Source organism: Lontra canadensis, unplaced genomic scaffold (genome assembly GCF_010015895.1).
Source record: "Lontra canadensis isolate GAN:19392208 unplaced genomic scaffold, GSC_riverotter_1.0 scaffold87, whole genome shotgun sequence".
In the NCBI taxonomy this organism is placed as follows: Eukaryota; Metazoa; Chordata; class Mammalia; order Carnivora; family Mustelidae; genus Lontra; species Lontra canadensis.
In genome coordinates, this window is record NW_022631081.1 from 2,506,064 (window position 1) to 2,518,865 (window position 12,802).

At 55.9% G+C, this 12,802-nt stretch overlaps 1 protein-coding gene across 5 annotated transcripts in view; it reads right to left on the reverse strand.

Annotated features, from left to right (window-relative positions):
* Positions 1-12,802, reverse strand: part of TTC28 (tetratricopeptide repeat domain 28) — a 621,084-nt gene that overhangs the window by 18,718 nt on the left and 589,564 nt on the right. For all 5 annotated transcript variants that reach the window (XM_032883286.1, XM_032883285.1, XM_032883287.1 and 2 more), the window contains one exon: positions 9,384-9,528. In XM_032883286.1, coding sequence (XP_032739177.1) covers positions 9,384-9,528 — 145 coding nt within the window. The remainder of the gene's footprint in view (positions 1-9,383; positions 9,529-12,802) is intronic.

Sequence of the window (12,802 nt, forward strand, 5' to 3'; positions counted from 1 at the left end):
GGGAGCCACTCTGGTCTGTGCCAAGCAGACCTGGAAGGTGGGCCAAAGGAGCTGGGCGATGGGGCCCTGACCTCGGTGGTGGGTCACAGCTGGAACAGTGACGACCACTCCCAGCTCAGCGAGGGTTGTCCCCCCCACGTGCGGGCAATGCAGGGACTCAGGCCACCTGCCGTGTGCAATACCAGACCCACCCCCGGCTGATCCAGGGTCACCAGGCATTTGTGGGACAAGAGGCCAGCCCCACCCTCACAGGCCTCCCCTGGACCTCCCTGCCAGGGCCCAAACCCCGGTAAGTCTCTGTCAGGTGCCATCCCACAGGTCACTGATTTCCCTGGGACACACTCGGGCAAGTCCCCAGTCACAAGAGCATCCATGCATGTGAACTGAAGGCCAGCAGGGCAGTGTCAGGCAGGGTAGGGTTGTGACTGGGAGGCTGGAAGCCGTTCATAGAGGTGTTACTGGTAGGGTCTTTGTAGGCACTCTGCACACTCTGCCTGCGAGACCCTATCTGGGACATCAGCCTAAAGACGGGTGAGGTCCTGTCCCTGCAGGCCACACGGTGTCTTCTCTGACAAGGAATTCTGACCTCTCTGAGGGGCAGTCCATGTGGCGCTGGCCTGGGCAGAAGAGGCCCAGGGCAGTGCGGGGAGGGGGTAGTAAACAGAGCAAGTCTGGAGAGAGACCCGGACGCCACTGTGGAGGACCCTGCCCAAGTTCAGACAGGGGAGCGTGGCTCCCCCGGGCTCTAAGCACCTGCTATGCACATTCTCCATGGACAAACCTCCAGGGAAGTGTCCGGAGGCAGAGCCTGCACCACGGCGGATGGGGCGGTGCGTGCTGGGGCTGTGCACGCTGATTCAGACAGCGAGAGACCCAGGGAGAGAAGGGAGACTTGCCGGGACTTGGTAAAGAGTGACCTCAGTGGTGAGGGGAGGGAAGGCTCTTGGAATTCTAGCCTGGAGATGGGGAGAGTTTGCTCTGAATGAACAGAGTACCCCAATTCAGAGGTCTGGGTCCTCCCGGAATGGAGGCTCGTGGCTGGGGCTGGGCTGGCTCCCGCACATGGCCCTGGGTGAGAGCCCCACATGGGACCCCTGTCCGGGCAGGAAGGAGGCGAGCACCAGCAGCCCTGGCCTGCGGGCAGACGGGCGGCACAACAGACTGACAGCTTCAGTTAAAAGACGGCAGGAAAACGGATTGAACCTGTTGGAAAAGATGGCCCGGGAACGGTCTTCTGAATTCTGCCTACAGGATACGTGAGCATCGCCCTTGTTCTTGAAAGATCAGCTATAACCCAATGTGGACTTGAAAACGGAAAATAAAGTGATGTCTCTATCCAAATTACATATCATCCATTAGATAGAAAAGGAAAGACAATTCAGGGAAAGGCTTCTCTGCGTCTCCATCTGTCAGTCTAGAAAGGGTATTTGCTGGCTTCTTAAGTCCTGGGTTTGAGAGATAAAAGGGCTCAGCATCAGCCCCACACCAGCAACTAACAGAGCCCAACAAATTCCAGCAAAGACTCAGACTTTCTGACCTCTGAAGTTTCTAGAAATGGATCTTTTGAAGGAGACCAAGACAACAAGGGCAGGGGTGCTGAAACCTGTCTATTCCCCCGGTGACCCTGCCCGTCCCAGGGTGTTCCAGGCCCAGGATGGAAATGGGGACACGGAGTGCCCCAGCAGGGAGGCCTGGGAGCGAGGGGACTCAGGCTAAGCCCAGTCTTCACAGAGGGGGAGGGCTATTCCTTTAGCCAGGGCAGGCGGTAGGCACCTGCTGGTGGGTGTGGGCGGCTATTGTCACTTTACAGACCCTCAGCACCCTCCTGCTGCCCCATCTGCACCTGCCCAGTGACTAGATTCCTGCAGCGGGGTCTCCTGTAGAGGGAGCTCGGTGCTGAGCTTCCTCGGTGGAGGGCGCAGAGGGGCGATGCCAAGGGAAGAGGATTTCCTGCTGGCCCAAGTCAGCGGTGTGTGTGCATGGAGACACACAGCAGAGCCCAGACTGTGCCCATCTGTGACCCTGCTGATACCCTTCCCTCGGTCCTTTCCACACGACAACCCTAGCCCGCGCCACCCATGCTCTCGGCAGGCCTCCTGCCCAGCAGGTGCCTGGACTCTCTGCACACCCTTGCCACTGGAAACAGATCCTCTGTCCTCCTGTACCCTGAGGAGGGCGGCCTTTGCTCGCCAGCAACTCGAGACCAGCTCCTGCCCGGCCAAACCAGCCAACATCTCTGCTATCCAGTGGGCCGAACCACATACCTTTCCCGGGGTCCATCCTTTCCTGGGTAAACTTCCTCAGCCTGAGAAAACCACAGTTTCCTTCAAGCTGACTACTACACTTTGGCCACAGGGAATAAGTCTCTCTGTCAAACGTCCCCTGGTTGATCTACTGGGCTTTTGGTCTCCCACCTGAGCACTACGGCATGCACATCCATGACCTCACATGGGTCAAAGCGGGCCACGGTGGCATGGAGCCTGGCAGCCAGTGGGCAGTTGGGACATACTAGTCAAACGTGAACTCACGACTGTCTGCAGGTTCTTGAAATACGGTCAACATAGGCCCTATAATTTTTATAGTTGACCCTTGAGCATCACGGATGTGAATGGCGTGGGTCCCCTTACACGTGGGCTCTTTTCAACACACACAGGACAGGGCTGTAAATGTATTTTCTCTTCCTGAGATTTTCTTAATGCCATTTTCTTTTCTCTAGCTTCTTTGTTGTAGTATTATAGTATATAACGCACGTGACCTATAAAATCTATGTTAATCGACTCCTTGCTACTGATAAGCCTTCCAAGCAACAGTAAGCTATTAGTCGTTAAGTTTTGAGGGAGTCAGTAGTTCCATTTGAATATTTCACTGCACCAAAGACGGGCGTCCCACACTACATAGGACCCATGGTGTTCAAAGCTCAACCACACTGTTATTTTTTCCTGAGCTTCAATTTCCAGTATAACTCACCCCGTCTCTCTCTGGTGTTTATAAACATGCACGGAGCTAAAACATGTAAGGGGCCCCTCTGGAGCATCCAGCTCCAAACTTTGACCCAGGGACCTCGACAGACCAATGTCACCACCATCCATCCCTTCCTCGTGTCACCATCACCATCATCCACCAGCTATTCACTGAGTGCCCATGACGCCTAACACCTGTGGGGTCAGCCACCCGACAGTGACCCTGAAGTCCACTTTCTGAGTCTGCAGTTCTCTGAGGCAACTGCCACAGATCCTGAATATATGGCTGGTGGAAATTTTGGATGCGATCACCATTTCTTCAGCGGGGCCCTATCAGATGCATGGTGACCAGCAACACTGATCTGTTCAAAAGCACTGATACCAGCACTTGACGTTGCACGTGTCCTGGCTTCTGGTTTAAGAGCTACGTGCTCCACGCAGGTCACCATGGTTCAAGGGATCAGTCTGCATCCTCCCCGTGCAATGAGCTTCGTTTTCACTGGAGGACATGGGAGGCCACTCGCTGTGTCACAGCATCACAGGCCAGGGGAATAAACATCCTGGAGCATGATGGGGGAGCGACAGAAAACTCCTGGGTTCAGGAGTTTCCAGGCAGATTAGATTTGGGATCAAATAGACCCCACAAAGATTCCAGAAGCAAGAACTAGCAGGCATCTGGCTACTGCAGAGCTGGCTTACAGGCCTGGGTTTTTTTCTGGACTCACATTTTTGATTGAGTGAACTGGTCAAACAGAACTTTTTTAAGATAGAGAAACCTTTCCTGTGATGTTTCTGGGAGATCTTGGCATCACAGGTGGATGTAGAGAGCTGCAGCAAGTGTCACCGTGGGGAGAAACCCTCAAACCACAACTAAAACCCACAAAGACCACAGACCCTGTAATCCAACCAGAAATGCAAGAGTCAAGGTCAATGCACTCGACGAGATTCTTTGGCTACCCCAACAACAAATCACTGGTTTGCCGGAAGAACCAATGGGGGGGAGGGGTTTGGAATTCGGGAACTGGAGGAACGTGACCAATGGCCAGCCGGAGCCAGAGGGGTCTGCCTGCCACCAGCGTCCAACTCCAGGCACACCAGCCACACCAGCCAGAGGGTCTGCCCATGGACCTCCGGGCAACAGCGGGCCTCTCATTCTTGGCTGCCCTGGGGAAATGAGCCCGCGCACCCCCATGGGCAGGCGTCTTCAGGGTGGGGCTGAGACGGCCGCTGTTGCACAGCCACCGGAGCAGAGCCACAGCCCAACAGCGCTCACCCAGAGAGGAATGTTCCCCTCCCTGGAGGCTGCTTGCCCATCGGGCCGCTCTCACCACCAGTTTCACGGTTCCAGGCAGCTTCTCGCCTCCATATTTCCTTGTCCTAATTGGTTGTGGAAATGCTTGCTGTTCTTGGGTGATGTGGGTCCTTATTTGAATATCACAACAGATGTCTCACTCAGAAATCAGTTAGACGGGCTGGTGGCAGGGCTGCCAGCCCCGAGCATGCCCCAAGCCCTGAGCAGGCCAGTCTCAAGGGCCTTGGCCTCCGCTCCATAGTCTGGAGTGCAGGGCAGATTGTTTCTGGGGACAACTATTCCCTGACTCTCTCCAAACGTTCCATCCATTTGGAAAACGGGCACCTAGATGGGCTGTCTTGTCTCTGGAGGCATCTGTTCTGGGGTGAGCTGGTTTATCAGGCTACTTGATTTTGCAAGAATCCTTTCCCCCAGAGCTGAAATTAAGGGCAGGCCCCAGTCAGAGCTGAGCTCTGCCCCTGCCTTGCACGTGTAGATGAGAGGTCTGGGGCGAATTCCCAGAGCCCCAGTGTTTAGGAAGGCATATTACCAACCTAACCAACTTGAACAGCAAGTTTTAAGTAAGTTTCTGGGGGTCCTGAAAGAGACGCATCCACATAAACAAGCAGCGACCTTAATCCAGAGCAGAGGTGGCCGAGAAATACTCCTCCTCATGATCAAGGTCATTCACTCTTGCTACCTGTCCTGCAACTACGGTTTTATGACTATAGATGTGGGAAACAGGGAATTTCAATAAATGGAAATAATGGCAAAGATGGGACTATAACTAGAATGAGACCAAACTCCAGTCATGCTGAAAGGTTCCAAAATCTGGACCTCTGGAGAACGAGTCACCTAAATCCAAGGCAATTTCCTACTCTCCATCTGGCTTCTTGATCAGAGCAGCTTCTGGCTTTGGTGAAGCCCTGTCTGCAAACTGAGGGGGTGATTTTGGACCTGAGTGAGCGAGCGGCTTCCCCTAGAGCAGCCCTGGGGGACCTCGTCACATCAGATGCATCTTCTGGAACATGGCTGCTGGCGCATACTTCTGTGTGATACTGATCCCGCCGTGGGACAGGATTGGTCCAGGTCTGTCCCTTCACCACAGACAGGGCCCAGAGGCATGGCTTACTGTGTTTTACTCTATTAAAATGATGAAAATTGAATGCCAGGGATGCACACAGGGTTCCAGTCTCTTTCACACGAAACCCTTGCAACTTTTCTTTGGTGACATTTTCTCCTGTGGGTATTGGACAGGGCTTGACTTAATGTCTGCTGACGGGTTACATGCAGGGCCCACCTCGCAGACAGCTGGACAGGCTCGCCCCATCCTGACAGCAAAGGACGGCATGCTTCCAGGAAAGAGGCAAGACCGTGTTTCCCTGAAGCCAAATTAAATCAAATACTGGTGCAAGCCGACGGTAAAATATTCTTCTGTTCCACTTTTCATACTGTCTGACCTACTCCCTTAGCCACAGGACTGGGGCTACACAAAGGCACTTGTTCAAACAATTATAAGCCCCATGTGAAGAGGCTAATCCTTTTAGTCTTGAAGTGTCAGAGACTTGTAAGGTTGGACTTTCGGTTTTGATTTGTATTTTCACTGAAGATATGGAAAAGGGTCTGGCTGGGCCTGGCAGCTGACAGCGCTGGGAAGGGGCAAGTGGACGGTGTCGTGTCGCCCTCTAGTGGCCTCCAGAGCAGGTGAGGGTGCTGGCCTCCGGCAGCAGGAGGAAGGCCCAGGCGGCCTCCTCCTCCTCTCTGCAGCCCACCCAACCTGAGCACGGCCTGTGAGCCTCAGACACGGGACAGCCACATACCCAGCCGCCTCCTCCGCCTCCAGGACGGTGTCGACCCAACACACGCCAACAACTGCTTGTGGAACGAACGGATGAAACTGTCAGTCGGGTGTCTTTACTGAAACACAGCGGATGGCAACCGCTTGCCAAGGACAAGCTCTTCCTCTGACCGTTTGCTTTAACAGCCTTTGCAGGGTTTCACTCTGCGGCTCATGCGAGGCAGCCACACTCGTTCACAATATTTGGACACCTAGGTCACAAGAGAGAACACTTTCTCTCTCCGGAAGTCAGGATACGCTTCCCAACTGCACGGCTCCCTCCATGATGAGACTGTAACCCCAAAGGCGGACGCCTGGGGCCCCGTACATCTGTCCCGAACTGCAGGCTTTGGGGCACCGGCACCGTCTGGTGGCCGGGCCCTTCCCTTCCCTGGGCAGCTCCCCCTAGGAAGCCCGACTCCGTTCCCTGCTCTAACTTGTTTAGGGCTTTAACTCTTCCCCTTCCCAGCAGCCCTGGAGAGACACAGATGTCTAGGCATGAGCTGCACTATTCCCACAGGCACATTTTTATTCTTTAAGTCACAGGGGCAAGTCCTCAGGAAGGAAAAGCACAGCACAGCTTTTATAACCCCACAGGCTCCCCGACAAGGACAACTCGAGGCTACAGTAGCTTCTCTCCTCGGAGGAAGTACTGGATGGCGAGAGGGAGAGCTGCCTCTCCCCACCCCCCAGCTTTGGACCATTCCATAAACTTCACTGAGTGCCAGCATGTACCAGGCCCTGGGCCAGCTGCTGGGGACACAGAGATGAGGGACCATCCTTGCTTTCAGGGAGTGTGGGGTGGGCAGCAAGGGGGAGGAGGGGAGGCATGCCACCACCAGCTAAGTTCTGAGTCCAGTGAGGTAGTGGGTGCCATGAAAGACATGGGGCATAGAGGGGACCCAGTAGCAGGGAGGTGGAGGAAGGCTACAGGGCGGTGGGAGAAGAGGGCAAGGAAGGCTCCTAAGAGGAGGAGACACTCGATCTGGGCCAGAGAGGTGAGGAGCTTGCCAACTCCACATGACCTGAGCCTCCAAGGACACGCTGGTCCCAGCCAGTCTCCAGCCTGGCCCCCTGTTCCCTGCCCCGCTCGCCAGCCCCACCAGCCCATTCCATATTCGTGGGACAAATCATCTGGGACCTGGACACCAAAGGGAAGTGCCAAGGACCCCAGAAGGCCCAAGTGAGTGAAAGAATGGAGGGTCCAAAGAGCCTTCAGAGGACCTGAAGGGGGATCAGTGCAAAATGGAGCTCAGGGCGAGCAGAGCGTGGGAGTAAGTCACCAAAATGGTCTGCTTGGCCATCTGAAGACAAATCAGCCCAAGGGTGTAGATGTGTATTTCTCCCCAGGATGCAGCACATAAATCATGCTAAGTTAGCGTGACCTCTGAGATGCTCTGAGCCAGGGCACTCTCAGCAGCCTTGGCCCTTGGTTAAAAAGAGGACAGCAAGGGGACAACAGTCCTAAGAAGGACAGGACAGGGTGTGTTGCAGGGAAGGAGAAGACAGGCCTGGGCCTCTGTGCTGACGGGACCAGAGGCCCTGAGGTGCTGGAAGGGGCAGCGACGTGGGCGCGGTGGCCCGCTCTCGCCAGGGCCCTCTTGCCGCTGCAGCTGTCCCGTGCATTCCTCACACGCCTCGAAGCCCAGCCCTGCTAGGACCTGACACGCTCTGTGGCATCGTCTCATTTTCTAATGAGGACACAGGGACTTGAGAAGGAGAAACTGCTTGGCCAAGGTCACCAATCCAGGGAAGGGCAGTGTCAGACTTGAGTCCTGACTGCCAGCCCCCAAAGTTCTGGGCTCCTCACCACCCCCGGGTCCCTGAGTGAGGGAAGTCTGCAGGGCCTGGCAGGCAGGCAGCCTCCTGAAAAATACTGGGCTGGCTGACACACATCCTTGGCCGGCCGGCCAGGGAAATGCATAAGCAAATATTTCCAGGGGATGAAGGCGTCGCTGTCAAGGTAGGGTTTTCTGAGGACACACTTCATCTCTGCCAGCTGGCTGAAACGGAAGAGCGAGCCGCCGAGGGGCCACCCCAATGTCCGTGAGACAAAACTCCCACCCGGTTGCAGACAGCTGCTAGGACGCACAGGCCTGCAGCCTGCTCTCCAAGGCCTGTCAATCACACCCCACCCCCCGACAGCCAGGCCCCCATGACTGCCGGCACTCTGGGCTTTCCTTGGGGTGGGTTATGGGCTGAATGCTGGTGTCCCCTCAAATCCATATGTTGAAACCCTAATCCCCAGTGGGATGGTATTTGGAGGTGGGACCTTTGGGAGTAATTTGGTTTAGATGAGGTCACAAGGACAGTCCCCTCAGGATGGAGTTAGTGCCCTTACAAGAAAGGGGAAAGGCCAGAACGACCATGTGAGGACACGGTGAGAAGGGGGCTGTCTGCAGCCAGAAGTAGGGCCTTTGCCCCACAACTGAAGCTGCTGGCACCCTCACCCCGGACTTCAAGCTTCCGGAACCATGAGAAATAAACGTCTATTGTCTAAACCGCCCAGTTCACGGTGTTTTGTTAACAGCAGCCAGAGCTAATACACAGTCATACACGAAGCCATCTGATAGGCTCACCATTCAGATTCATAAAACCCCCAAGCCCTTTGGTCTCCCCCACCCAGTGAGAGCGCCATATCCGGACTGAAGGATGGTATCCAAAGTCCAGAGCCATCGAAACCCATCAGGAGCCATTCTCAACCTTCTCAAGAAATCCCAGCTGGAAAGGGTGTCTTTGACGTCAGACTCTGAAATGGAGTCCATGGCTCCTGACAGTGGCAGAGGCCAAGGGATCTGTTCTCAGCAGAAAGCAAAGCCCTGCTGAGAGCCTCGAATAAGAGGTGGAGATGGGGAGGCCTTCCCAGCAGGATGAGGTAGGGCTGTGGCACACCCCTCTTGCCATCTGCTCGGGGCTCGCACGGATAGCGTGGTTCCTCCTGACAACTATGGAGATGGGCCCAGCCCTGCGCCTCCCTTGGCCCCAAAGTCTGATGAGAAGATAGGAGGGCATCACCTCTTGGGGTCCCTGATGCAGCCGAGGCCAGATTTGTCTGGCTGGAAAGGAGCAACGCTAGGCTTTAACCTGGCAGCCTAAACCTGGGGCGTCTCCCCCTTATAAGCAGCCAGCCAAGAATGCGCTTCCAGACACTGACTGGAAAGCTGGAGAGAGAGGTGTGTCCCTGGTTGTCTCAGGAGCCCATTTTATATCTAAGGGGCACATGTGGGCACTGAATAGGAAACAATGCGTCCTGACGCCTTGAAGCCCCTGGGCCCCAGGGCTGGGGGACACTTACCCCTTCCATGGGCGCTATGAGCAGGTCGTACAGAGCACGGAGCGGGGGCCTGGCGAACGAGCTCTGCCTCCTGGGGAGAGAGGAGGTCCCGTCCTTGATCGGCGACATGGTGTTGCTGACCAAGCTTGTCATGCTCTGGCAGCTCCTGGGGAGAGAAGGGCCGGGGGAGTCAGCAGGGCCCACGTGGGGCCGGCGGGGCTGCGCTGCTTACTCCGCAGCGATCCGGGTCCTGGAAAAGGCAGGTCAGAGGCTGCACAGCAGGGCCCAGCCCGGCCTCCCTCCCGGCTTCGCCTTCTTCACCTTCCCTTCAGGTAATTTTCACAGAACAGTGAGCACTGACAGAAACCGCAGGGTAAACCAGCTGCACACAACAGCTTACATTTCTATGGAGTTTTTCTGCATAATCAGATGTCCCAAAGTGCTGTTCAAAGGATTTAATTACATCCTCGTGTGAAGCGATTGTGTGCAGGCAAACGTGAGGACCATTAGAATCAGTGGCAGCCACCGAGCGGACGGGGAGGACAGTGCTCCCAGGCCAACTGCTCTCTCGGCAGGAGCCGTGGACAAGACCAGGGGTGAGCCAGCCCCAACCCGGGGCTCGGGTCAGCAGCCGGGAAACTGCCTGGGCCCCGGCGAGCACCAGGCCCTACAGGCCCTGGCCCTGCAGCTCCCGCATGGTGGGTCTGCTCGAGGGTACTTGCAGACTTGGGCTTTGCTTTTGGCTTCTGTGCGGGGGTTGCCAGGCAGTTTAATCAGTGCAGATGGCACTCTCAATCCCAAGAGCTCTGAGTTTCACACTCCTGAAACAGGACAAGACCATTCATTCCCTTAGAAAGTGGTTCCTGGGGTGCCTGGGGGGCTCAGTTGGTTGCACGTCCCACTCTTGGTTTCAGCTCAGGTAATAATGGCAGGGTGGTGGGATAGAGCCCCACGTCGGGCTCCCTGCTCACGACGAATTTGCTTGGGATTCTCCCCCTCCCCCTCCCCCTGCTTGCCCTCACTAAAATAAATAACTAAATAAAATCTTAAAAAAAAAAAGAGAGAGGAAAAAGTAAAAGAAAGAAGGTTTCCTGACCATCGGTTACCTGCCAGACCCTGCTGTCAGCCCTGGGGGCCTCCAGAGGCCACATGGCACAGGTGGGCACAAGAGACAGCAGGCGGGAGACATGTGGGTTTCCACTGAAGAGACCAGGCTGCCCCCCACCCGTCCTGTGGCCTCAGCACAGCCTTGGGGGACATTCTCTGCATCATTGCTGGACAGTCAGTGGTATCTTAACCTTGATTTAGACACCATGTACATTTTTGGAGTCTCTGCTATGTCCTCAAGGACCCTTAAGGAGAAAAAAAATGGATATTCTATGAGATACACCTCCAAGTTTTGGTAAATACTCTGGGTCACTGGTGGTGGCAGCTTGAGTATTTCCTGAGAAAAGACCAGAAGGCAGCTTTCCCTCCAGGGACTGGCCAGGATCCATGACCATTTGTTTCAAGGTATGGTTTCTGCCCCTGGCTTCCCCCCACTCTTTTCAGCATTCTCAACAATGTCCCCCTTGACCTCAATTCCAGGGCCATGCCGCGCCAAGCCGGGAGCGCCCTCAGCAGCCACCGCCCCCGCAAGAGAAGAGCAGAGGACTTGGAGGCCTGGGAGCCTGCTCACGTCTGTGCCTCTGTCTCACCCACTCAGGAAACGTGTCATTACAAGTGACTGGGGCTGCGGCGCATCTTTGCCATTGGCGCCAGTGAAGCAGAGATCGCCCTGCAGTGACACTGAGAGGCGCACTTAATTCCACAGAACACGCCACAAAGAGCAATGGTCCCCTGAAGGAGAGAACCAAATTGCTCTCCAGAGGAGGTGCTCTGGTGGAACACACAGTGTCTGTCACGGGCCTGTGTGCACCCTCATCCTCGGCAGACAGAGCTCACAGCCCCCAAAGCCCACACCGTCAGCAGGACGAGGCGGAGACAGGACCACTCAGTGCCCCCTCCCCACGCGCCTCCCTTTCCACCCCCAGACAGGTGCCTGCCCAGATGGCGGGCTTGTAACCTCGGGGGGGGGGGGGCACCTGAGTCTGATTAATCCAGCTGCAGGTGTCCAGGGGGAGTGCCACATCCCCAGACAATGCTTTGGCCACAGGTGCTCACCATGACTGGCGGGGTACTCCCTGGAGGCCTGAGCAGGGCATAATGCTGGCAGGGGGTGGTACCCAAACATGGTTTCTGGAAGTGGCCAAGGAAGTGCCTGGGAAGGAACATGTCTGGAGGGACCTAGGGAGCTGGGGAGGTATCTGGGGGTAGACCTGGGTGCAAATCCCAGCCTGGGGCTCCAGACCTTGCTTTCTGCACCTGCACAAAAGGAGAAATGCTATCCATAGGCATGAAGCGTCAGGATTGGAGAAAACATGCAGCATGGAAAGTTGTCGGGAGTCTCAGCTGATGGGTCAGTGAGTGAGATAAAGACCTGGCAGGAGGGAGGGGAACACGGGCAGGATTCCAGAGCACAAGCACAGATGACCATGGTGTCTTTTGATTGAAATCCATGAAGTTCCAGAGGCATCTAAAGGGCGCAACAACACTAACCTATTCCATATATGGCCCTGCCCATGATGGGGCAGGCCTGTGGGGTCCTTGCACCAGGCTGCGAGGAAAGTGGGCAGCTCCAGTAGAGGTCTGGGGACACCAAAGTCACAAGGCGCTGACCAACTGCTGGTCAGGTAGAGCCAACAGAGGGCTTCCTTGGAGAGGGGCTTTTGATGTGGGCACCACCATCCAGAGTGAGCGTGCCCGTGGACAAGGTGGAGGCCATTCCGAGCTGACGGAACAGTGTGGGTGGGGAAAGCCACAGATGTTGGGGGACAGAGACTGGAGCGCCTGGGGTGATGAGTGTGGGGGACAAGCACGCCAGGTGGGCCTGGGGCTCTGGGATTGTGCTGTGGGGAGGCCAGGTACCACCTTAAACATCAGGCTTGCCTGAACAGGAAGCTCCTGCCCCAGGCTAATTCCTTATCCCCACTAGTCTCCAGGGCTGGACTTTGCAGAGCAGCCATGATCAGGCCATGTGACACCCCACCCTCACTCCTGGCCGGTCTGATGGAAAACCCGTCAGATGCCTTTGACCAGGGCTGGTAAATACACAGTCGATCGAGGCATCTTTTTGCTCCGAGCAGGTTTCCCAGGACACCCTCTCTGAGCATCTGTTTCCAGGCAGTGCAGACTCTTCAAGAACCAGGACCTGGGCACCCCAGGTCACACAAACCTGCCAGGGGCTAGGCCCCTTGTTCGAGCCTCAGCTGAACCCCCCCACACACACCTGTGGCACCTTGGTCCTGTTCTCTCCCCAGCTGTCAAGCCCATGCTCACATCATCAATCCCTGCTAATTTCCACCCCTGGATGCCATGTGAGCGTGATCTCTCACACTCTC